This window comes from Schizosaccharomyces octosporus (assembly GCF_000150505.1).
Source record: "Schizosaccharomyces octosporus yFS286 unplaced genomic scaffold supercont6.1, whole genome shotgun sequence".
Lineage (NCBI taxonomy): Eukaryota > Fungi > Ascomycota > Schizosaccharomycetes > Schizosaccharomycetales > Schizosaccharomycetaceae > Schizosaccharomyces > Schizosaccharomyces octosporus.
Window position 1 is genome coordinate 1,002,740 of NW_013185619.1, and position 24,551 is coordinate 1,027,290.

A 24,551-nucleotide genomic window follows, 5' to 3' on the forward strand; every position below is an offset into this window, starting at 1 on the left:
ACAATAATCAAGTAAACAATAAAATCGTTGCATTTCCACGAAATAACAGAGCAGAGACTCTTCGTTTTGTGGCTTGCATCTGATTTTATAAATTTATTTTTGGAATAGATGATCTTGGGTGTTCTTTACCTCTGCTTAGATAGCCTTCTAACGATTGCCCATTAAGTATTCAAAATAAGCATTCCAAGGAACGTGCAAATAGGGATTAAAAATCCACCCTACTTTATTCACTCTGTTCTAATTTAGAAAAGCACTCTCTAGCAACCAAATACAAACATGTACAGAACAAACCCTTTGAACATTTGATTGTTTTTTAGCGTAAAAAAAGAATATCGGAAATTTAATTTAAGAGACTCTCGTTAAATCCTCTATATATTTTTAATAAATGATTTCGTATATTTAACCACTGTGGAATGCTTTTTACCACCGTCGTTAGGCTTCGGTAAGCGTATTTAATGATCAGTCTATCTCATCGCAATTTCCCATTCTTTCTTTCGCTAGGGTTGACCTCGGCTCTTTCACTCTGCTCTTGTTTTTGTCTCTTCATTCTTTCATATAATTTTTGAATTGTGAGGATTCAGTATGAAACCTCTGGTGAGCGCTGGTTTAGGTAGGTGGATGTCTGTAGGGAATGAATCCATCTCGTTTGGTTTCAAGTGCTTTCCATTATACTGATTTGCTAATGATTGTATAGCCCAAGGCTGCACAGGCTTGTCATTGATTGGAATTATCTTTCTCTCTGTCCTTTCATACTTATTTGCAATTGAAGCTGAAGCTTTAATGCATGACTTGGCTGGTAGTGGCTTGTCGGGATCTCAAGTTGCTAAAACTTGCATCGGCGCTGTCGTAATCTACACTGTAAGTACCCTTTTTTTTTGGTTTAAAACTGTTTGTTGTTTCTCTTGTACAAGTTTTAACTCTTCTATTAGGTTTTCTTTTTATTTTGCGGGTCTCAAGTGTTGGTTGCTCGGTATCAAAACCGTGTTCAACTTTCGTAGAATAAAATCTTTCCCTCCTTTCTTCTCCATTTGAATCCTTTTGTTCTTTGTAAAAACCGAAACCTTCAGGGAGTATTGGAAAGATAATTTGGGTCCATTTCCGTTCATCCCCCGGTCGACAATTTTTGACTTCCCATCGATGTAACAACTAGCATGCTTTCCTTTCCGTTTAATTCGATGCTGTTCGTATAATACTTTATTTTTCTTTCTATATCGCACGAAATAGCAAGATCCTTTGTATATAGTGTTTCAGATGAGTCACATGTTTACACACAACAGAGCTGCTCATCAGTTTGTGAAACCGTTTTTAAAGTTCCATCTCTTTTAATGTGAACAAAGACCTTTATAATTTAGTTATGAAATGATTTTGCCTTCAGAAATATCAAGATATTTGGACTTAGTCTCCTTTCTTATCCTTAAATTTTACTATTTTAATTTTCCTTACTTATGTCGATTTCTACAATGTATCTCTCTTGCAATTTTGGTTGTGTATAAAAGTAATACTTTGAACATCAAAGTATACTCATTAATGTACTGGTATTATAGGTAAACTAACTTACAGACCAGAGGTAGAAAATGGAAGAACAGGAAATTTGCAAAGACGGCCTACATCAATGCCACGACTGGCCCATCCATCCAAGCGGCTAACCTTGTATTTACGCCATACCTGGTCCATAGCATTAGTCAAGCTTTGAACGTACTTCTCGGTGTTGTGAGCAGGTGTGGGAGTAATTCGAAGACGTTCGGTTCCGGCATTGACAGTAGGGAAATTAATGCTTTGCACGTAAATATTATGTTCATTTAACAAAGAGTCACTAGCAAGCTTTGCTAATTCAGCATCACCAACCATAGCTGGAACAATGTGAGTATCGTTTGAAAGAACGGGAATTCCAATTTCCGACAAGGATTGCTTTACACGGCGAACAGCAGAACGTTGCTGTTCACGTTCAACATTAGAAGTTTTGAGATGCTCAATAGCTGTAAGAGCACCAACCATAACATGAGGAGGTAAGGAAGTAGTAAAGATAAAGCCTGGGGCTAAAGAGCGAATCATGTCAACTAAACGAGAAGACCCAGCAATGTAACCACCAACGCAACCATAAGATTTGGCTAAAGTTCCCGTGATAATGTCGACTTTGTCCAACAAACCAGGGGTTTCTTCAGCAACACCACCACCACGAGGACCATACATACCGACAGCATGAACTTCATCCAAGAAAGTGAGAGCACCATATTTTTTGGCGAGGTCGCAAATTTCGGAAATAGGAGCAACGTTTCCACTCATACTATAAATGGATTCGAAAGCAATTACCTTTGGACGGTTGAGAGGAAGAGAGGCCAACTTGGCTTCCAAATCGGCGAGATTATTATGTTTAAAGATTATTTTGTCACATCTGGAATTACGGATTCCATGAATCATAGAAGCATGATTCATTTCGTCACTGAGAAATACACAGTTTGGCAGTTTTCTACCAAGAGTAGAAAGAGTAGCATCGTTTGCAACGTAACAACTACCAAAAACAAGGGCAGAGGGCTTCAAATGTAAGTCGGCAATCGATCGTTCTAACTGCATAGCATGCTGGTTATGCCCTGCGATATTCCGAGTGCCACCAGCTCCTCCTCCGTACTTGTCAATGCAACGATGCATGGCATCACTAACCTTTTTATGCCCACCCATGTTGAGATAGTCATTGCTACACCATACTTGAACACGGGTGTTTGGATCGGCCAAGTGAGCAAGAGGATATTCATGCGCTAAGCGATTAATGTTGTTGAAATAGCGATACGACTTATCTCGCAATTTCTTTTGGATTTCCTCTTCGTAGAAGGTTTCATAGTCAAACTTGGGGGCGCCGGCGGGGGAAACTCCATAAGTTTGACGAGCTCCACTTGGAAGTGTTTCTTTATGAACAGAAGCAACCTCGTTGGGTTTTATAGCGGCTTCCTTGACAGCTTGAGCATGACGACACATGCCAGCGCTACGGTCACTTACACCGGCTTTCAAATGGATCTCTTCCAAGGAAGGTTCCTTTGCCATGTGCTTGGATTGGGATTTGAATCCACGCTTGCCAGTAAGGGCATGTCCGTCCCCGGCAGGAAGGGCTCCTCCCATAATGGGACAATGGGCACCAGCGCGAACCAAACCAGCTCCCATCATTCTGCGGAGGGTGGAAGCGTCAGTCTTGCTGACAAAAGGGCAACGCTTAGTAGCTAATTTCACGACGCGTTCCATAGTTTTTCAAGATGGTCTTTTAACGTTTAGCAAACTGATATTAAAAAAGTAAAGGAAAACAAGAACAAATTCCGTTTCTCTTTTTTTTGTGGAAAAGAAGGAATGCTAAATCAAATCTTAGGAGTTGATGTTGTGGATTTTTGCGGTAATAACACAATTATATCAATAATAGCCTTCTTTTATTTCAAAATATCAAGTCTTTCTTTCGTGCAAGGTAAAACTTTTCCTCCAACGATTCTAGAAAGCTCTTCTTTTTTTTAGGAATCAATCAAAACCAGGAAAAACACAAAAAGCAAGTGATTATATTTTTCAAATGAATTAAATTGTTGAAATGTAACTTGTTTTTTGTGAAAAAATCCAAGATATTTCCAACTTTTTCCTTTTGTGTGTGGTGGAGAAGGTAAATTGGAGATGGACGTGAAATAGCTTTTGTAACATTGGCTCGACTCTGTATGGGAATGACTGGTGAATAAGCGACAAATAGGCGCCAGCATAAAAAACACCAAGTCCCAACAAACTGGATAATTAAGATGTAAATAAAAAGAAAAAATCAATTGAAAGAGAAAAGAAAAAAAAAATACTCGTTTTTAGGATTTATAATATTTAAATATAGCAATATAGTATAGCACTATAGAAGATTTGTTTTCTAATGATATGTACAATTATTTCATGATTACTCAGAATTGCAATAAATCCATTGAATGGTGTCTGGTCTAGTATTCTCTATGTTGAAACTATTATGTATGAATATTAATATAAATATAAATATGAATGGGTTGGGTTAGGTTAGGTAAGGTGTGAGCAGAATTGGAAAAAGCCTTGTACTAGATGGTCTTCTGGTCAGTTTTTCCAATGTAAAAACGAGTCGAGTCTTGCGAACTAGGATTCCATATGAAAAAGTAAAGAAAAGCAATAGCTATAACAATGTCAATGACAACAGCACTAGCAACAGCGATAATAAATGAAAGAATTCATTTCGTTTGCAAATCTATGAGATGTGATCCTGCCCTTCTTGCTCATGGCTAAACTCGCGACAATGCTTCCATTGAAACTTGCATTTCCTAACTCTTATTCATGTAAAATTGTCTTTCTACTTATCTATAGATTTATTCCAAATGTCAGATTGCAATTTGATGGAACTATGATGACAACGATAGCAACTCATTATATTATATATATATATATGTTTGCGTTGAACCAAGGAGGAAAGTAGAGAAGAACAACAAAAAAAAAAAATAATTAACAAGTACGACAAAGTGAAACTTGTGTGATAGCAAACAGTCGTTGCGCGAGTAGTTTGAAAGTATTTAATATTCATATTCGTATTCATAAAGGTTTAGAAAGGTTTATTTACTTGCTCTACTTTTCATCTAGGAAACTTTTTTGTTTGCTTCGTATAGATCCAAAGACAAAAACAAGTGTTACCCAACAGCAGACACATATCAAGAGAAAAGAAATAAAAAAAATTCAAAATCGAAAAACAAAAACTGAAGGTTTAAAAGTAAGTTTCTTATTATTCTTTTTCTTTTCTTTTCCTTATAAAGGTATTTTTTAAAGAGAAAGAAAAGGGCGCAAGAAGAAATTTCGCAACGTAAATCATCTCTACCTACGTCAAATGGAGCTAAAATTGGAAGAAGAGATTATAGACAAATTTGACAAGCGACCCGAGAATTATGAAAAATCAACAGAGAAACAAGGTTATGAATTCACTCAACAAACATTCGATGTTACTGAACAATCGGATTCTACCGATAGGAAACCCCCTGCTATAAGTGCAGCACTCATGCTAATGAATAATTTGGTTCTGTCAATTTCCTTCTCAATCGTCATTCCCACTTCTGACACTTATGTAAAAGTCTTAGGAGGAAGCGAAGTTCTGTCTGGTCTCATTATCGGTCTTCCGATGATCACGGCCCTTGTCACTTTATATCCTATGCTCTTACTGTCGAATCCTAAATCCGCCAATGGGTTTACCTTCTACAAGCGTCCCTATTTATGCTCATGTGTCACAGCAATCCTTGGACATATTCTCTATTCCCTCGCCTTCAAAGCCAAAAGCATCGCCCTCATCCTGGTTAGCCGAATCATTCTAGGTATCGCATGTGTCATGTATCTGTATCATAAAAAGTTCATGTCCGACAGAATTTTGGTTGGTCCAAAATACAGGACTTTTATGAGCACACTCAATATAATTATGCAAACTGCTGGAATTGCAATTGGTCCTTTTCTTGGTGGTTTGATGGCAAAGGCTTCTTCCCATTCTCACAACGCTATATGGAATCAATACACTTCTGGTAACTGGCTACTATCATTTTTTTGGGCGGCTTTATTAATTCTTTCTTCCATTTTCTATTACGATGCCGATTGCGATATTCCTCCTGTTCCTCCAAGAACCGATGCTCCCCATACTAATTCTGAAACCCAAACAGCACATCGCCGTCCAAATCTTGCTTCTACTATAAAAATTGTTGTTTCTGGATATATTGCTTTCTCTTGTTTTTTTACAATGGAGGCATACCAAGCTTCCATCCCCATTTACACCAATTACCTCTACGGATATTCCCCCTTTCAATCGGGTAACTTCCTTGCTCTTGCCTGCCTTATAGATATTCCATTTCTCCTTCTATTTTCTTTCCTTTCAAGGTGGATAGAAGATCGAAAAATTACACTCATAGGTATTATAATTACGGTCGTATCAGTCGCCGTTCATCTAATTGTCAACAAAATCCATAAAGAGTACCTCCAGCTTTATTTCACTTTGTTTACCCTTGTCTTTTTTGGAACTTCCATTGCCTTTTCGCCTCTTGTATCTCTTCTTACTAAACAGCTTCACCCAGACCATCATTTGCTAGCAAGCGTCGTAATTCAGATTAGCATAGCTGCTGCAGACACTGTTGGTCCTGTTTTTGGAGGTGCAATTCGTGTAATTACTTCTCAAGGGTTTTTAGCTACGTTACTTGCTTTAAATACATTGACAACCATCTTTATGCTTTCAATTTGGAAGACTGCAAAAGTCAAAATTGGGTAACTCCTTTCTGTTGTTTTCTTTATATTATTTAGCCGCTTTTTCAACAAAGTTCTTTGGGATTATTAGTCTGATATTCTTTATGTTATATAGATGGGATCATTAATATATATACTTCATCTTTCTCAAAGACGTTCGCTCTATTGACCTCGCAAATGCAGGAATTCTTTTGTTTCTTCTTGGTAATTTGTTTTCCTATCATGCGGCTTGCATTCTTAAATTTCTTCATTTCTTTCTCTTCCAACGTAACAGTATCATAATAATACATCATAAAATGATATGCTTATATGTATCTTGGTGTTAACGTGTTACATATAGGTCGAATAAATTATTAAGAATAGGATAGATTTTGTTGTAAATCATGATCCGTTAAATAAACATAATAGCATCATGCTCTAGTGCTATTAGAGATAATAATACAAGTTTAGTCTTGTTTTTCATTTTGAAACAGTTAACACAACCGGAGACTAAGAACAATGTATTTTCAGGAAACCTTTAATACTCAGGTTCATTTTTGTCTTCTCATCGTACTTAAAAGTCGATGGACAAAAGTTTGCTGCAGAGAAAAGCAGCTACGAATGCTGCCAATCCTCCAATTCTTAATACCCAAGCGACACTGTTGTCGTCTTTGTCACGATGACTTCCCTCTGACTGAAGGAAAACGATTGTAGCAATAATCGTACTCAAGACTTGAGGGGCTGAAATAAAGACGTTGTGAACGCCAATCATTTTTCCACTGCTTTCACGCAAACCCAGCTTTGCAACTTCCGAAGAGAAAAGTGAATATGGAATCCAAAGACTGCAAGCCCATGACAAACCGCAAATTGCGACCATCACTTGTGCTTCCCACGAAGTGCCCAAGAAAAAAGTACTGAGCATACAGGTACCAAACAACAAATGAGAAACAAGCCATAATATTGGTAATGTAAGCCCCTTAATCTGCACTTTTGTAGAAAAAGTACTAATAATAGAACGGTTAGAAGGCATCATTCTTTGCAATTGAGAGGGAGGAGCAGACGAGGGAACCTCTGTAGGCCCAGACCTTAAGGATGACCTTTCACTAGGTTCTTCTGAAACTCTCGGTATATAATGTTCAGGCAGGGAGTATCTCATGTAGGCTCTAGAGCTCTCTTCTATTGGATACTGGTCATCATCATCGTCCTCATCGTCATTACCGCTTTCAAGAAGAAGAGGCAAAGCGGTATTTGAAGCCAAAGAAACAATTGCAAACAAAAGTAAGGCAAACGATCCTTGACGAGTTGCCATGTCCCAGTCTTCTTCATGGCCTTTGGGTGCATGCCTTAAAAACAAAGTTCCAACGTAAGTTGTTATGTAAAATAAGAATGGAAACCATCCAAAATAAGCAAAAAATTGTACATAACAGATTTTTCGAAGAGATTCAGGAAGGCTTGAAATGTTTTGTCTCATGGTTCCAAAAAATTCAAAAATTTCGGATGCAATTGACTGGTCCTTCTCAGAAGTAGGAAATGATCTCTCAGTAACGACCAAGGATGTAATACCAACAGTCATTAAAAGAAAAATTGAGGCCATTGTACAGAAGGCTTGGAGTTGAGTAATATGGAGAAAAGCAAAAATTTGGTACAAAGGAAGGAATCCTAGTAAATATCCGAAAACATTACCGATACCGATCATTCTTCCGGCCCAAGAATTTGCATCATGCTGCTGTTCCGAATTGACAGAATCAACAATTAGGGATCGAGTGCTAGCCATGACTGAAGAAACGTTAGACAAACCCTTAGAAAGCAACTCAAAGAAATAACATACCAACATTCACAGCGATATCTAAAAGGTAAATACTCAATGTTGCCAAACCGATGGTTACACGCTTTGCAACCGTGCCTTCAAAGAATAAATTACTCAAATATGGGGCCCAACCCATTAAAAATAAGCTAAACGTGCCTAGTAGACTAGCACTTAGCATAAAAGGTCTTCTTCGTCCGAGTCTCGACTGAAAGCGATCCGAAAGTATACCAGAAATTGGTTGAATAATAATCCCTGTCAATGGACCAGCGATCCAAATGATGGACGTATATTCTTTTCGAAGACCAAGAGAAAATAGATATGGAGATCCTATTGTAAATGTTAGGAATTGTATATAAATATATACCTAGGATATAGCCTGTACTTACCATAACCAAGCTCAACAGACCCTGTTATAAAACATGTTAGCAACACTCATAAGAATACGAAAATTTCAATAACATACAGGTCAACTGAACACCTAAAAGGGACTATTTAACAGTTAGTACGAATCATGGGTTAAAAAATAAATTCTTAACATACCACCGTTAATGCGATTAAATACCATGTTGATCTTTGCGGAACAGGATCCTTATATGGGTTTTCTATGTCAACATTATCTGAATCATCATCATTTCTTCTTAACAGATGAGAGTGCTCTGGATAAAGCTCGCTAGACATTTTGAGCAAAGACACGAAAAGAAGGAACCTTAGGTGACGCCAGTACAAATCAACAATACAGAAAAAGATTCAATAATAATAGCGACAATAAGGCTTGAAAAGGGTGTTTTCTCGAAGGACACGAAATCTAAGAAAGGTCGAACAAGAAAAACAATTGTTTGTTGGGATTGTTAATGTATATTACCAATTTCCTTAACAGATCAGGCAATTGTATAATATTGGTTGAAAAAGCAAATGAACAATTGTCAAAATACCATATAAGAAGCTGATCAATGCTAGTAATGAGAATATGAAACACACTACCCGGTATAAAAACGACCCAAGGTTATATCTTCAAAGAAGAAAAACGAATGAAAGCAATTTTAAGTTCCCTAAACGTATGAATTGTTAATATCTTTGCGATCAAAGATGTTCTGTAAACATTCCGTTATGGAAATCAACCACGGAGAACCTGCCATTGAAAAAGAAGAACGGTTCATATTTCTTTATTCAATGTAGTAAAGTAAAACTTACCTTAAACTACGGAATATAAAGAATTCTATACACCTTGAATTTTATGCGAAGGAATCGGTTTCAAGATGGCTACCATTTCTCCACAATTAATTTCTGTAACACTGACGTACAGATATACGGAAATGGTTAGCCATTCTTTAAAGTGCTTTACACAACGCAGTATTACTATAGCGATATGTACGACAATTGAACACGAAAAAATTTATCACTGAAGGAAAAAATGAAAACACTCAGAAAACATTTTTAAGTAGTTCTTTTATCTTTCTTATAGATTGATTAAGGAAACACTACGATTTTGTAAAATTGCCTTTTGCTGGATAAAGGTGCAACACGCAAAACAATCGACCTTTGTATTCTCTGAGAGAAATCTTGGTCAGGTATTTTTGTTTTTCTATTTGTTTTTCTATTTAAATTACTTTTATTATGGCAAGTACTTGTTATACGAGTGGAAGACTTGGTTCCCGTGATCATTAGAAATAGAAGACAAACATATTTCCCCAAAAGCAGGCATTGTACAAGATTGGATTATAAAACGAATGGTATAGGTTGTACAAAGAAGCATGAGCATGCTTTTAATAGTAGTTTTTATTTATTATTTAGTTGATTTCCTTCGTTGGATCTTCTGTTTTACGTCGTGAAATTTTAATAGAATACCTGAACTCTTTAAGTCCTTTGGGATCGCTAAGAATTGAATATACATATTTTATTAATCACTACAAAAAAATAATAATGAAAGATACTTCTACGACATAGTACTAGTGATCCACAATTGTTTTTCATCCCCCCTCCAGAAGCAAACTTCTACCAACAACTAGAACGCTGGACAAGAAAAGATGGGGGACAATCCATGGGTTCTTCAGGAACAAGTCCTGTTGCAACTTTCAGAAGTGATAAAAAATTCACTTTCTGAAGATTCACAGACCCGAGCAGCTGCTTTGAATGTATGTTATTAGAAAAGAAGTCAAAGTCCGGGACTTTCACTTATTTAGAACTTGTATGTTGGCTTTAAGTTAATCTAACAACTTTTGATAGTTACTTGAAAAAACCAAGGATATTCCTGACGTTAATAATTATCTTGCCTGTATCTTGATTAACGGTGCCGAACTGAGCGTTCCAATTCGTTCTGCTGCTGGTTTACTATTGAAAAATAACCTTCGTGTTTCAAATATTGAACTTGCGCACGGATTACAAAGTCTGGATTATACAAAATCTACAGTCGTACGCGGTTTATGTGACTCTCAACCTTTGATTCGTGGTATATCTGGTAACGTTATTACTACGTTGATTAGTCGATGGGGGGTCAGTACATGGCCCGAAGTTCTTCCGCAGTTAATGGATATGCTTTCCGGTTCGACACCCAGTACCACTCAAGAAGGTGCTTTCAGTGCCCTCACAAAAATCTGCGAAGATTCTGCTCGTGAACTAGATAGAGACTTTGACGGAACGCGTCCTCTCGATTTTATGATTCCTCGTTTTATTGAATTAGCCCGCAACGAGAATCCAAAGATTCGTACTGATGCTTTGTTTTGCCTCAACCAATTCCTTCTAATTCAAAGTCAGTCTCTCTACGCTCATATTGATACTTTCCTCGAGACTTGTTACAGTTTGGCTACCGATACTTCTCCAAACGTTCGCAAGAATGTTTGTCAAGCTCTTGTCTACTTGCTGGATGTTCGTCCCGACAAGATTGCACCTTCCTTGGGTAGCATTGTGGAGTATATGCTTTACTCGACTCAAGATATGGACCAGACTGTTGCTTTGGAGGCTTGTGAGTTTTGGTTGGCCATTTCTGAACAACCAGATCTCTGCTCTTCTTTGGGTCCGTATCTTGATAAAATTGTCCCAATGCTTCTTCGTGGTATGGTTTACTCTGATATGGACCTTTTACTCCTTGGAAATGATGCCGATGATTACAATGTCGAAGATCGACTTGAAGATATCCGTCCTCAGCATGCTAAGGGTAAGTCTCGTGTAACCATGGATACGGAAGGTCCTGCTGGCCGTCAAGGAGGTGCGAATGACGAATTTGATGAACTTGAGGAGGAAGATGAGGATGACGACGAATTTGATGATGACGATGAAGACGCTGATGCCTTCATGGACTGGAATTTAAGGAAATGTTCAGCTGCAGCTCTCGATGCGTTATCCGCTTCCTGGAGCCAAAAGTTACTTGAGGTTATTCTTCCTCATTTGAAGGACAGTTTAATGAGCTCTGACTGGAAGATCCAGGAGGCTGGTGTGTTGGCCTTGGGTGCTATTGCAGAAGGTTGCATGGATGGAATGATTCAATATTTGCCGGAGCTTTATCCATACTTGCTTTCCCTTTTGGATAGCAATAAGCCTTTGGTTCGTACGATTACATGTTGGACTCTTGGCCGTTATTCGAGTTGGGCAACTTGCTTGGATTCCGAGGTTGATCGTCAAAAGTATTTTATTCCCCTTATAGAAAAGTTGCTTAGAATGGTTGTTGATAACAATAAAAAGGTTCAAGAAGCTGGTTGCTCTGCTTTTGCCATCTTGGAGGAACAAGCCGGACATACCTTGGTACCCTTTTTGGAACCTATTTTAACCAACTTTGCTTTTGCCTTTCAAAAATACCAAAGGAAAAATTTACTCATTTTATACGATGCTGTTCAAACACTTGCTGATTATGTTGGTCCAGTACTTAATGAAAAGCGTTATGTTGAACTCTTAATGCCACCTTTGCTTCAAAAATGGTCCACAATTAGTGAAGATGACCCAAATATTTTCCCATTATTAGAATGTCTTTCATCGGTAGCCGTGGCTCTTAAAGAAGGATTTGCTCCTTTTGCAGCGGAGACATATGCTCGAACTTTCCGAATGCTCCACAACACGCTATATTTGATTGACGCTTCTCAAACTGACCCTTCGATTGACGTTCCCGATCGGGATTTCTTGGTCACAACGTTGGATTTGATTAGCGGTATCATCCAAGCACTTGGAAGTCAAATTGCACCTTTAATTGCTCAAGCCGATCCTCCTATGGGACAAATTATTGGTGTTTGTGCTAAAGATGAAGTTGCAGAAGTTCGTCAATCGGCATATGCTTTACTAGGAGACATGTGTATGTTTTGTTTTGACCAAATTCGTCCCTATTGTGATGCACTCTTACTAGACATGTTGCCTCAAATGCAAATGCCGTTGTTGCACGTCAGTGCTTCTAACAATGCCATCTGGTCTGCTGGAGAAATGGCTTTACAACTGGGTAAGGATATGCAACCATGGGTAAAACCTCTACTGGAGCGTCTTATATGTATTATACAGTCTGGAAAAGCCAACAGCACAGTATTGGAGAATGTTGCCATAACCATTGGCAGATTAGGCATGTATAATCCTGAATTAGTTGCTCCCCATTTACAACTATTTTACCAACCATGGTTTGAAATTATCAAGACTATCGGTGAAAATGAAGAAAAAGATTCCGCCTTTAGAGGGTTCTGCAATATACTGGCATGTAACCCTCAATCCTTATCATATCTTCTTCCCATGTTTGTTACATGCGTTGCGGAATATGAGAAGCCTTCGATGGAATTGCAAGATATGTTCCAAAAGATCTTGCAAGGATCTATTGAAATGTTTAATGGAAAAGCAGCATGGCAAGCCTCGCCGGATATGATGGCACAAATTCAATTACGTTACGGGGTATAGAAAAGGAGCTGCATATAGGCCGCTAAATGGTCAAGTATACATAAACATTTGGGAATAAGTAATAATTCATTATTTAATGATAGGAATAAGGTATATTTGAATTTTTTTGCATAGTCAATTCGCTCTATGCGAGAAAGAGGACCACTATGGTAAATAGAGACTCTGAAAGAGGCCTCTTGTAATTCTTATTTACTATGTAGGACAATAGGTGGAGATAATAAATAAAACACTTTTTTGTTTACGTTTGTTTTCACCGATGAAAGTTTTTGTTCAGTAGACAGCAGCATTGAATACAAAGGTAAGAAGCTATCACTGCACTGTATTTTGCTGCTGTCAATATGCACATGTATAATTACTTCTGATGGACTACTGCATTGCAGTTTACTCATAAAAAAAAAAAAAGAAAAAAAAAGCCGAACTAAACTAAACAAGAGGAAGCTTTCTCAAATTGCTTTTTTATTATTTGCTACCATCTCATTGAATTTCACGATTATACGATATACTAACTCGTAGTAATATGCATTAGTATGATATTGAAGTATTCATTACATCGGATCGAAATTTCATGAAAGATTTGGTTAACGAGAAAGAAAACATCATTCCTTCCGAAAACTCCTACGTAAAGAACCATAGTTCATGATTCCTTATCACTAATATTCCATGTAAGCTCATTTAACGATTCTGAGCAGATATATATATAGGGTCATCGCTGCATGGAATCACCATAATCCATCAAGGAAAAGGTGTATTTAGACGTGTTAGAATACTCGAATTCCGCTGGCTCTTGTCAAAAAGAAATTTTCAATTGAAAGAACTTCTCTTAAATTATTTTACGAGTTCAAGAAAGCATAAAATCTACAATGTTAGGACCCTTTTTGAAGCTGAATAATGGCCTCAAGTGCCCTCAATTCGCTTATGGCTCTTATATGATTAACCGTTCTAAATGCTTTGACTCTGTATATGCTGCTTTACAGTGTGGCTATCGTCATGTTGATTCTGCTCAAATGTATTTCAACGAAGGAGACTGTGGTAGAGCCATCCTTCAATTTATGAAGGATACTGGCACCAAACGTGAAGACATTTGGTATACCAGTAAACTTAACAACTTGGCTGGATACACTGCTACTCTAAAAAGCATTGACAGCAGTGTCAAGGCTTGCGGTTTAGGATACATTGATTTGTTCTTGCTTCATTCTCCCTATGGAGACCGTCTCGGTTCCTGGAAGGCTTTAGAAGAAGCTGTTGAAGCTGGTAAGATTCGTGCCATTGGTGTATCCAACTTTGGTCCTCATCACATTCAACAATTGTTGGATCATCATCCCAAGATTGTTCCTTGCATCAACCAAATTGAGCTTCACCCATTCTGCTCTCAAAGCAAGGTAGTAGAATATTGCCAGGAGAAGGGCATTGCTTTGGCTGCCTATGCCCCCTTGGCACATGGTGAAAAGTTTGGAAACAAGCAATTAATTGGCATCGCCAACAAATACAACAAGACTGAAGCTCAAATTATGATTCGTTTCCTTCTCCAACGTGGTTACATCGTTCTTCCAAAGAGTTCTACTCCCGCTCGTATTAAGGGTAATGGTGAAGTTTTCGACTTTGAACTCTCCAATGATGAAATGAATACATTATACAATTTGGATGAAGACTATCATTCTGATTGGAACCCATGTGTTTCGCCTCTTTAAATTGACTCTCTCTTGCTTCAAAGCTTACAGGGAGAGAAATAAAGATGTTTACGCTTACAGACAACAACCCTATAGATTTGTGATGCCAAGACGCTTTAATGAAATTGACTTATGATTTTATGATTTATTTAGTATAGACTGCAATAGCAAATGTAAAGTAAATGAGTATTGAGAGTGATTTTGAAAATAACAATTGTGTTTACAATCAAGAATTCGTGTGCATCTCTTCATCTGTTTTTAGGATATACCTTTTTCTTTTCCTTTTTTAAATGTAAAGTTCTGCATTTAATAAAAGCTTTATGTATCTTGTTTACAAACAATTGTTGATGACTATTCTCTGAGTTCATACTACCATTCACCACTACCTTGCTTCCAAACATTACCGCCCAACACCGAACAAATTCTAGAATACTTGAAAATCTAACTTGACTTGTACTTATTTGTGCTATGTTTACTCATTCTCTTCGTCAACTTTGCTTTAAACGCTCATTTTCCTCTTCTCCAGCTCGACTCCGCGATATCCAGCGTTTGACGTTTACTGGAAATTTGGCCCGTGATGCTGAACGTTTGCAGTCTCAGCAAGGTAATCCCTATATGAAGTATACCGTTGCTTCCAATAATGGAAAGGACGTGCCAGCTACGTTTCGTACAGTGTTCTCGTTTGATGACCGAGAGTTTGACCGTATGGAAACTTTTCTCAAAAAGGGAAACCAAGTCTTTGTAGAGGCTAATGCCATCTACCGCAATTCTCCTTCAACTGAGTCTGCAGGCCCCTCTTTACTCTCAAGTCTTCAACAACGTAAGTCATTCTTTGCTTTTATGCTTCCCCTGAGGTTGATTGGGATTTTGTTATTCTGTCTGCTGAGGATACCTTTTTATTAACTTCATTATAGTCAACGTTCAATTATTAAAGCGTGCTCGCACCGCTGTAGCCGAAGAAGAGCCTGCTGAAAGAGCCACCCCATTTGAGACTGGGCCTCTTCCCAACAGTTTTTAAAGTGCCCTAGCTATGTTTAGATAATCTTTAAAATTTGTACAATACTCTGGCTTATCTACCGATTAAGATGATGTCCTTTGGTTATACGCTTTCAAGACCATTTTTATTTCTCTACCCATATGCTTATAACTTCTTATTTTGTCTTCAAGTATAAAAAATATCTCTATTTTTCTACCTGCTTTTTAATTCTTTCTGGTTTCTTCTTCACCTATGGTTCTTGGACGGAATATTTCACACTTCATGTTTCCTTCACACTATTTCTTGTTAGCGTTTGATCCCAATAAGGTACTTAGAGTCTCGTAAGACACTTCTTGATATTATTGAGGATCTCTTTCACAACAAGAAATACTTGGAATGCTTATAGAAACCTTTGTTTTTAGACTCTGTTCCTACTTTATCATATCAGTATTATATTTCTAGTATTTACCTAGTTACGAAAGATAATGTTTTTCGCTGCAGAATTGCGTATTGCGTTTAACCTCCGTCTCTTGTTGACATTGTTACTCTGTTACTTCTTCGTGACTGTATTCTGCATCAGGCGAAATTAGCAAATTGGATTTTTACGATAGCAACAACATGGCGGTTTCAGGAGGCGAGCTGAAGGGTAAAAAACGCAAATCTGGAGAGTCGCATAAGGAGTCCAAGAAGAGTATTCAAGTTCTTTCTTCAAAAGAATCTTCCTTGCCCCCTTTTGTTACGACAATCTCTGGGTCTTACCCTCCTGAAGAAACTCGGTTTCAACCCGTTCACACAGACGGAAAGAAAACAAGCGATATTTCACTTATCGGAAGAACTGAGCGTGTTCAATTTGAAGCGAAAAGCAAATCTACAAGCAATGTTGAGTCCAATTACTGCCTGGCCATTGCTGACAAGCATGGTCGTGTAAAAAAGCTGGTTCCTACTCGTTACCTCAACACGTTTGAGCGCCAAGTTCTGTCTATGAGAGAAAAGGATGAGCACATGAAAAAGCAACGCGGTATCGTTGCTGGCACGGTGATGGAACAACGTGCTAACCTCGGCTTAGCCTTTGGTACCAAGAAGAACCAAAAGGCAATTATGGAGGAGTCTGCTAATAGGGTTAAGGCTGATGCATTAGGTGATGTCAAAGATCAACTTGTTAGCAATGTTCAAAAGGCAACGGAGGCTTTACCTTCCCAAGAGGAACTCGAGGCCTATCAAGCCCAGGATCGACCCATCCCTCCTGTTCATATGGATGCCGAAACTGTTGAAGACGCCTATAAATTGGAGGACATTATTCCAAAAGAAGAAATGTCTGCTATCTACATCAAGCCCTTTCTGGATTCTGCCGAGGACAAGGGATGGTCCAAGATGTTACCGTACCGTCATTCTGTCTTTGTGAACGAACGCTTCTCTCGATTGTTATCGATTGAGGAAGTTGATCACAAACGTGCCAAGCTTCTATACTACATTTCATTGTTGGAGGCATTCCTGTTTTCTCGTCGCGCGGTTACGGATCGAGACACGTTACGCAGAAAGCTTGCTGATCCTCCTGAAATTTTAATGGATGGCCTTTACAAACGCTTCACACAAACAACAGGAACTGGGTCTGTTCAAGTTTCTATGCGTCAAGTCGATCGTATCATGTGCTATATCATTGTCTTGTATCTTATTGTCGACAATTACTCAACGGATATTCTCACATTGGCTAATGATCTAAACATCAAGGTAATGAAAGCAAATGAACTTTTTAAGACTGTGGGATGCCGTATCATGGCTTATTCTGAGACTCAACGTATGGCTCTTGGGTTGAATAAGACAGAGGCAAAGAGCCACAAGCGGGCAGTTTTGAAGGTTCCTCTCGAATTTCCTAGACCTCGTCGTGGTCGTGCTAGGAATTAGACCTCTGGTGAGCTTTACGGTTCTATATTTAGAGAACAAGCTACTGTGTATCGTTTGAATGCATCAGAGTTAAATAGCTTCATCAGATTACCCATAACATGGGTATTAAGACTTTTCTGTTTGATTTGCTGCGGGTGATGAAATGAAAAGATTGGTTTATACATGGTCTTAATGGGTAAAAAAATAAAAATAAATATGTACATTGATCGGACAGTAGGGAGGAAAAATGCATTTATTGTTTCTATTATAGTTTAATAAATTTCATCTTTTTAACAGGGTCATGCGGTAAATAATCTAGCGGAAACTCAATATCTACCTTCATATACAAAATTAGTGTAAAAAGAAAAAAAACACCATTGACGACCTTTTCATTACGAAAAATAAAAGAAAGAGCCGAAAGAACTAAGAATAATACTTGAAGTAGAAAACCGTCATTTTGAAGAATAACAAAAGAACCATGAAAAAGGAAGGAATGGAAGGGTAAATAAAAGGATTACAGGATGCATAGGGAGGGAGGGACATTATTTTTCTTTCGTATAGGTAGCCCACAAAGCGACTAGCTCATTTCGGGTGATAGGTTCAGCCAAAATTAAACCGTCTCGAACAACTTGTTTGGCTTCATCCATTCGATGCATCGCCTCTAAAGCTTTTGCTTTTCGGTAGAAACATTTACCATAATTATTACGAATTTTTAAAGCAGCATTTCCATCTGCCAACGCCTCTGGAAATTGCGAAAGAGATAATTCAGCAGCAGCACGATTACAGAGCATAGTGCTCACTTCTTCGCGAGTCAGCAAGGCTGGTTCCCAAGAACAACGGTTGAGTGCTAAATGTAAAGCTAAAGTGTACAGTCTTTTTGCTTCTTCGTACTTTTTCCGCTTGAAAGCTTCGTTAGCTGACTGCTTCATTTTATTCACTTGAGTAGAAAGAGCTAAATTCGGCTTTGCTGGAGGGAATGGAGGTGGAATTGCAAAAGGATATTTAAACGTAGATATGGATTTTGCATATTTATTTAATTTTTCCTGAACCAACTGCTCTTCCGGCGTCAAATTGTCCAACTTAACTTCAGGCGCTTCCAATTGTTCAGTCCTTCCAGCCATTTCTAATGTGACTTTGTAGAAGTTTTTATGTCAATATAAACAATATAATATATGTTTTTTTTCACAACTCTAAATTAATAGGCGTTGGATACAGTGAGACCATCTTTGTCTTTGCATTGTCAACTATCAAGATTTAGTATTGTGTAACGCAGTAAACCAGTTTCGTACCTCCGCTCGAATGTGATGTTTTGGTATACCGATTCGTAGAGGCTTACGTTATGCTAGTGTAATATAATCTTAACGAGGTGTCTAGTTGTATGGAAGGAAATACTCGTAATACGTCTGGGTGTCTGTTTCAACGAACGAACAGGTGCTACAAAAACTTGAAAAAAGCAAAAGTCAGGAAATATGGATTCATCGCCAAACGATTTTTTAAACAAGGTTATTGGAAAACCTGTAGTTATCCGTCTAAGTTCTGGCGTGGATTATCGTGGTATGTACAGAAAATGTTGAAAGTGGAACATTTGTCATGAAAAACGAAGGATGATGTACTTTGCATCTTGTCGTCAGCTTCATCCATGAGTTGTGGTTCTTTTTGTTGGAAAGTCGAATGCTAATGTTGTATTCGTATATAGGAATCTTGAGTTGTCTTGATGGATATATGAATCTCGCCTTGGAACAAACAGAAGAATTCGTAAATGGTAAAAAAACAAACGAATATGGTGATGCGTTTATTCGTGGTAACAATGGTAAGTTCGAGTTGATGGAATTGTCTTTTTAATGTGATTAAAATATTGGAAGTGCTCTAACATGCGTTTGCAGTTTTGTATGTATCAGCCTTAAATAACCGATAATTTTTTTTTTGTTTCTTTCTTTCCTGTCTTTAATAATAAAGAAGGAAGTACACCCATCATGTTAAGACGATAATGCCTCTCATTGAATATTCAGAGTATAAAGCTCGTAAAAGCTTCTTACGGGTGATGTTTCGGGATTCCGTGCGACGAGATGATGCGATAGATTTGGATTTAATTATGAACATTATAACTTAACATCCATCTTACAATATTCTCACGCTCCATAATTTATACTGTTTTCTAAGGATGGTCTTTTTGAGTCATTACTTGTAAAATATATGCATTTCATCAAAAATAAAAATCTAAGGGTTTAGCTCTTGTTGCATTTGTCGTCGGCGCTGGGATCTATTCTTTCGGCGAACAGTGACGAATTTGACGAATACAAACACCAACACCAAAATACATATGGTAATGAGTGTAATAACGTAAAGTATATGGTTTTGCATCCAAAAGTACGCGCTGGCATCCGACCCATGCCAACTACTACCATGAACATGCGAAAAAAAAGAGACCGGGCCATTTGCGTACATATCAGGAGGAAGACTACGCACCTTATTGTGCGGCTCTGACAAGTATTGGCAGAGTATTATGGAAAAAAACAAAGGGCCCGTGCTCAGAAACACGGTTGGATATTTCGTAAAATACTGATGGTTAAATTTGGACAGAGAAGTAATCACTTTGTAAAGGAAATCATGTTTTGGAGTAGCAGCAAACCAGTCATTGCTATATCCAATCGGTTCGGTTACAGGAAGTAGGAAAGTTGTTTGATCAAGTAATGGATCCATAGGTTTTTTACAACCTACATCCAAATCGATGTATATACCACCATAATGATATACGATAAAATAGCGAACAGCGTCAAAGCGTTGAATATCATAAGGATAACTGTTATAAATAGGCATAAACCATGAATAATGGGTTTCCATAAAAGATAAAACCTTCTCGTCGGTCCAAAGGTTTATTGTCCATCCATCCTCCTCCGGATGTTGGGCTCGGCATGAACTAACAGAACCTGACCACTTCTCAGGAATATTTTCATCTTTCCAAATTTGATGGATGATTTTAGGGATCCTCGATTGAGAGGCTGTGGAATATTCTGAACTGGCTTCTATATCATGCTGCCCCAGGTACAAAGTTCTGGCTTGCTTTGTCGGTAAAAGGTACAAGTATTTTTGAAAATATAAAAGAACTTTTAAAAGAATAAATATAAAGACAAGAAACGAAACGGCTATTGTTAATAGCTTGCGAGTACGACGTACCATGGTTGATGAAGAAGTATACAGGAGCGAGGAACAAAGAAATTAGACGCAAAGAACCTATGGAAGGTAAAGTTTAGATGAGATATGAAGAAGAAAAAAAAGAAAAAGATTTGACGTTTACAATAGTTGCTGTAAAGGGAATGAGGAAAGGTAAAAAATGCAAGTAGAAAGCCAACTGTAAACCATCAATTGAATAAACAAATTAGAAAAGAAAAAATTTCGTTAAATAAAGATTATAAACCAATTGAAAAATAAGAATGAAAGCATCAATAATGCTCAAAAGGAACCAAAAATGAACTGGAGTCGCTTTTTTTGGGTTCTCGAAATATATCTCGCTACCTTTTAGACAATGTATAAATAAACGAAATATAAACCTTTGAAACAAAGAAACCTTGTCTTTTGATGGACAATGGCGTCTTTATGGCTTTACAAACAGCAAGGCGTTGTTCTATACCAACCTCGTTGGTAGTAACCCATGTATGTGGTTATGATGATGGTACGTTAGTGAGGTAAGACAAAAAAGAGTAAACAAAAAAAAGACATGAACACACGAGTTTAACCAAAAATATCGTCAATTTCATCCTTTTTCTTCTTAGACTTCTTCTTTTTCTTTTTGGGTGCTGAAGAAGTAGCATCGGAAGATCGTAATGAAGATTTTTCGGACGCTGAAGCATCGCTTCCTGTGGGCTGTGCTTGAGCACCAGGCGAAGACGACGGCGGAAATGACACTGAATTCTTTTCAGAAGATGGAGAGTCAGCAAGGCTGACTTTGCGAGAAAGGGATGATGGAGGAGTAGAGGAAGAGACTTCCTCACGAGAAATTACAGTTCCAAGATCTGACGAAGATTTATTGTTGGATTCAAGAATATTCTCTTGTAAATGAGGAGGGCTTGTCAAAAGATTAGGAGAGGATGGGGTTGACAAGCTAGCTTCATACTCGATTCCTCCCAAAACATACCAAACGCGAGATAATATACCAAGCAGAAGACAACCAAGTCCTGGGTATTGTCCATGTGCAATTAAATTGGTAAAAAGAGCGTACGATTTTGGACATTGTCGTAACAGCAACGATTTCACAGATTCCTTTCCAGACAGCCATTGCCTTAACCTACGGTGAAGCATAATTACATGCCTCCACCAAAGCGTGAGACGATGTTGGTTTTTGTTTCTATAGACAATTTTCTGTAGCACTACAGCTTCTGGCTTTAAAATATCCATACTTGGCAACGTCAAAACAGAGTAGAACGCGTGTACGTTCATATTCATAAACCATTTCGGTGAGCGGTGAACTGACGGAGACATCGGTGATGTTAGTATGATATATTTTCTACTCCATTTGTCTGTGAAAATTTAGAGGAAAAGACTGGATTTTAAGGCAATTGAAACTTGTAAAAATATATTTAAACTTTAAATTTACTATCGACTTGTTAAGTTAGCAAAAGAACTCGAGTTTCGCATAATATCGACGATTTTGAAGATCTGAGAAGCAGCGATTGGTATGGAAGACAAAACGCATGCGAGAAATGAATGTTTATTTAGTTTTTTTATGAATTTCTTTTCTTTTAATGGTTCATTTTTGAAAGAAACCTTTCTTTTTCGCACTTATAGTCCAATTTCCACCAAATCTATAACTTTCGTTCAGATAATTTCATTACTACTTCAATATTAAGCAAATACATTACGGAGCTCACTTAGTCTATCGTAAAGAAATTATATAATAGAGGAGCTTTCACTTTACTACGCTATTTGATACTGAAGAATTTTGGTATGTTATGAAAGGATTCCTCTCCATATATATTGAAATTGGAGGGTTTAGACGGTTTTATTGAACTAATTGCTTTAAGTATTTTTAGAATTGATTTGAAATCTCAATAATTAACAATGCAATTGAAAAACTTCCCTTCGTGGGCGTTAAACAAAATATTCAGTCTCGAGAGCGAACCTAGACGAGTGCTCTCTTCTCACAGCAATTGCTCTGATGAAGAACGAAGATTATTAACAGAAGACGATCGTTCATTAGTTGATGGCCAAAGTTATGTAGAACCAAATATTCCATCTGTTTATGGATCTATGGTTCCAGTTCCTCAACAAATACAACAACACCATGTTCATCCTTGGGGACAAGCAGTCGATGACAGTGCTCACGGATTGACTACGATTAAACATGAGTTTGCGGAATTGCTTCGACTGGGCATACCGACTGTATTTGCCTATTTATTTCAGTCCTCAGAACAATTTTCCACTGTTTTTAGTCTCGGTCATTTAGGAAAAGAGTATTTGGCTGCTTCTTCCCTTTCCACAATGACTGCTGCCATCACAGCCTTTTCCATGTTCCAGGGCATTATTTCTTCTCTAGATACTCTTGCTACACAAGCATTTGGTGCAAACAAACCGTATAATGTGTCCGTTTATTTTCAACGGTGTTGTTTTATCCTTCTTCTTTTACATATTCCGATTTCCATTATTTGGTTGAACTTGGAGAGTATCCTCGTTTTTCTTCGTCAAGATCCCGTGGTCGCACATTTGTGTGGTCGATACATGAAGGTTTTTATCTTTGCAGCGTAAGTTGGTCACTTTCATTTCTGTTTCTAACTTTTCCAGTCCGGGGTATGCATCATTTGAAGTTATGAAGCGTTATCTTCAAGCGCAAGGTATTTTCAAGCCCATCACTTGTGTCCTTTGTTTTGCTGCTCCTTTAAATATGCTACTTAACTATCTTTTAGTGTGGCATCCTAAAATCGGTTTCGGATTCTTAGGTGCGCCTACAGCCGTTGCAATCACCTTTTGGGTTCAAAGTATAAGTTTAATGACTTACGCTCGTTTTTCGTCATCCGTTATTCCTTGGACGAATTTTTCCAAGCGCGCTCTACAAAATTTTAAGCCTATGTTGACGCTGTCCTTTCATGGCATGTTGATGATTGTAACTGAATGGGCCGCTTATGAAATGACAAGTTTAGGTGCCGGTTATTTGGGAACAGCCTCTTTAGCGTCACAATCGGTCCTTCTCACCACCACTTCTTTGGCCTTCCAAATTCCTTTTGCTTTTGCCGTTGCATCTTCTACTCGCGTTGGTCATCTCGTAGGTTCTGGAAGACCAAACTTGGCTCGTATATGCAGCCGAGTAGCTACTTGCCTTGCTATCATAGTCTCTGTTACTGACGGTCTTTTTCTATTTAGCTTCCGTAACCATTGGGGCCATTATTTCACTTCCGATAAAGAAGTACTCGGATTAGTACAGCAAGTATTTCCTATTCTGTGTCTCTTCATCGTTTTCGACTCTCTGAATGCGGTTGGAGGTGGATTACTTCGTGGTATCGGCAAGCAAAGTATTGGTGGTGTTATCAGCGTCGCTTGTAACTATTGTATTGCCCTACCTGCTGCTCTCGTCTTTGTGAATGTGTTTCACCTTGGCTTAAAAGGTATTTGGATGGGAATGATAGTTGCTGTTACAACTGGCATTACCTGTCAGTATACCGTTTTAGCCCATATTAGTTGGCACAAGGTTCTCCAAGAAGCGTTGCAAAGAATGGCTCACATTTGATCCTTGTAAATAAACGATCTAAATTTATTAATACTTCACACAACCAATTTTCCTCTGGATTTCCCCGGCGTACCTTGGAATTTTTGCTTTCGCCCTCATCTTCGTTCCTTATTTAGATCTTCTTTGGTATCTATCTCCTTTTTCGTCCATTAATTAAGTTTCCTGGCCCGGAATTTCCTTATACAATTATGTTTGAGCTTATAGGCATAGTAGCCTTCGGTATTACTCGCTGCGACAATCATTTCCTTTCGTTGCATTATACATTATTAATAGAATTTTACAATTAATACATAGACTTTTAAGAGTATCTACTCTACAAATAGACTTGAGCTTATAGGTAATACATCCTATTTCTGTCTAATTATAAAGATAACATAAATAAATAAGAAATAAGAATATAAATTTTATACTATTAATTTAGAATTAAATCAA

General features: G+C 37.9%; 13 protein-coding genes across 13 annotated transcripts; 8 read left to right on the plus strand and 5 right to left on the minus strand.

The window, feature by feature from the left end:
• Positions 1-487: 487 nt before the first annotated feature.
• Positions 488-1,523, plus strand: SOCG_03067 (uncharacterized protein). The gene is made up of 3 exons (XM_013161555.1): positions 488-610; positions 695-858; positions 930-1,523. Exons 1-3 carry the CDS (start codon positions 583-585, stop codon positions 996-998), a joined length of 261 nt encoding a protein of 86 aa, XP_013017009.1. The 5' UTR covers positions 488-582; the 3' UTR covers positions 999-1,523.
• Positions 1,414-3,783, minus strand: SOCG_03068 (5-aminolevulinate synthase). The gene has a single exon (XM_013161556.1). It carries the CDS (start codon positions 3,229-3,231, stop codon positions 1,555-1,557), a length of 1,677 nt encoding a protein of 558 aa, XP_013017010.1. The 5' UTR covers positions 3,232-3,783; the 3' UTR covers positions 1,414-1,554.
• Positions 3,784-4,483: 700 nt separating this feature from the next.
• Positions 4,484-6,419, plus strand: SOCG_03069 (membrane transporter). Its single transcript, XM_013161557.1, has one exon. It carries the CDS (start codon positions 4,847-4,849, stop codon positions 6,257-6,259), a length of 1,413 nt encoding a protein of 470 aa, XP_013017011.1. The 5' UTR covers positions 4,484-4,846; the 3' UTR covers positions 6,260-6,419.
• On the minus strand, positions 6,294-9,287 carry SOCG_03070 (alpha-glucoside transporter Sut1). Its single transcript, XM_013161558.1, has 6 exons — positions 9,212-9,287; positions 8,561-9,069; positions 8,484-8,508; positions 8,407-8,427; positions 8,042-8,347; positions 6,294-7,989 (listed from the first exon to the last, which is right to left on the minus strand). Exons 2-6 carry the CDS (start codon positions 8,696-8,698, stop codon positions 6,788-6,790), a joined length of 1,692 nt encoding a protein of 563 aa, XP_013017012.1. The 5' UTR covers positions 8,699-9,069; positions 9,212-9,287; the 3' UTR covers positions 6,294-6,787.
• Positions 9,288-9,375: 88 nt separating this feature from the next.
• On the plus strand, positions 9,376-13,121 carry SOCG_03071 (karyopherin Kap104). Its single transcript, XM_013161559.1, has 2 exons — positions 9,376-10,152; positions 10,244-13,121. The coding sequence occupies exons 1-2, from the start codon at positions 10,045-10,047 to the stop codon at positions 12,878-12,880; spliced, it is 2,745 nt and encodes a 914-aa protein (XP_013017013.1). The 5' UTR covers positions 9,376-10,044; the 3' UTR covers positions 12,881-13,121.
• Positions 13,122-13,525: 404 nt separating this feature from the next.
• Positions 13,526-14,769, plus strand: SOCG_03072 (xylose and arabinose reductase). Its single transcript, XM_013161560.1, has one exon. It carries the CDS (start codon positions 13,741-13,743, stop codon positions 14,566-14,568), a length of 828 nt encoding a protein of 275 aa, XP_013017014.1. The 5' UTR covers positions 13,526-13,740; the 3' UTR covers positions 14,569-14,769.
• A 246-nt stretch (positions 14,770-15,015) lies between these two features.
• Positions 15,016-15,565, plus strand: SOCG_03073 (single-stranded DNA binding protein Rim1; the record flags this gene model as incomplete). The annotated part of the gene is made up of 2 exons (XM_013161561.1): positions 15,016-15,367; positions 15,462-15,565. The coding sequence occupies 2 exons, from the start codon at positions 15,016-15,018 to the stop codon at positions 15,563-15,565; spliced, it is 456 nt and encodes a 151-aa protein (XP_013017015.1).
• A 576-nt stretch (positions 15,566-16,141) lies between these two features.
• SOCG_03074 (DNA-directed RNA polymerase I complex subunit Rpa49) lies at positions 16,142-17,425 on the plus strand (the record flags this gene model as incomplete). Its single annotated transcript, XM_013161562.1, has 1 exon — positions 16,142-17,425. One exon carries the CDS (start codon positions 16,142-16,144, stop codon positions 17,423-17,425), a length of 1,284 nt encoding a protein of 427 aa, XP_013017016.1.
• A 206-nt stretch (positions 17,426-17,631) lies between these two features.
• SOCG_03075 (ER protein translocation subcomplex subunit Sec72) lies at positions 17,632-18,753 on the minus strand. Its single transcript, XM_013161563.1, has one exon. The coding sequence runs from the start codon at positions 18,523-18,525 to the stop codon at positions 17,947-17,949; it is 579 nt and encodes a 192-aa protein (XP_013017017.1). The 5' UTR covers positions 18,526-18,753; the 3' UTR covers positions 17,632-17,946.
• On the minus strand, positions 18,657-21,099 carry SOCG_03077 (mannosyltransferase complex subunit). Its single transcript, XM_013161565.1, has one exon. The coding sequence runs from the start codon at positions 20,579-20,581 to the stop codon at positions 19,622-19,624; it is 960 nt and encodes a 319-aa protein (XP_013017019.1). The 5' UTR covers positions 20,582-21,099; the 3' UTR covers positions 18,657-19,621.
• On the plus strand, positions 18,735-19,643 carry SOCG_03076 (U6 snRNP-associated protein Lsm6). The gene is made up of 3 exons (XM_013161564.1): positions 18,735-18,958; positions 19,101-19,214; positions 19,288-19,643. Exons 1-3 carry the CDS (start codon positions 18,874-18,876, stop codon positions 19,317-19,319), a joined length of 231 nt encoding a protein of 76 aa, XP_013017018.1. The 5' UTR covers positions 18,735-18,873; the 3' UTR covers positions 19,320-19,643.
• On the minus strand, positions 21,033-22,228 carry SOCG_03078 (ribonuclease MRP complex subunit). The gene has a single exon (XM_013161566.1). The coding sequence runs from the start codon at positions 21,794-21,796 to the stop codon at positions 21,134-21,136; it is 663 nt and encodes a 220-aa protein (XP_013017020.1). The 5' UTR covers positions 21,797-22,228; the 3' UTR covers positions 21,033-21,133.
• Positions 22,229-22,332: 104 nt separating this feature from the next.
• On the plus strand, positions 22,333-24,527 carry SOCG_03079 (MatE family transporter). Its single transcript, XM_013161567.1, has 2 exons — positions 22,333-23,139; positions 23,180-24,527. The coding sequence occupies exons 1-2, from the start codon at positions 22,460-22,462 to the stop codon at positions 24,117-24,119; spliced, it is 1,620 nt and encodes a 539-aa protein (XP_013017021.1). The 5' UTR covers positions 22,333-22,459; the 3' UTR covers positions 24,120-24,527.
• The last annotated feature ends 24 nt before the right edge of the window (positions 24,528-24,551 follow it).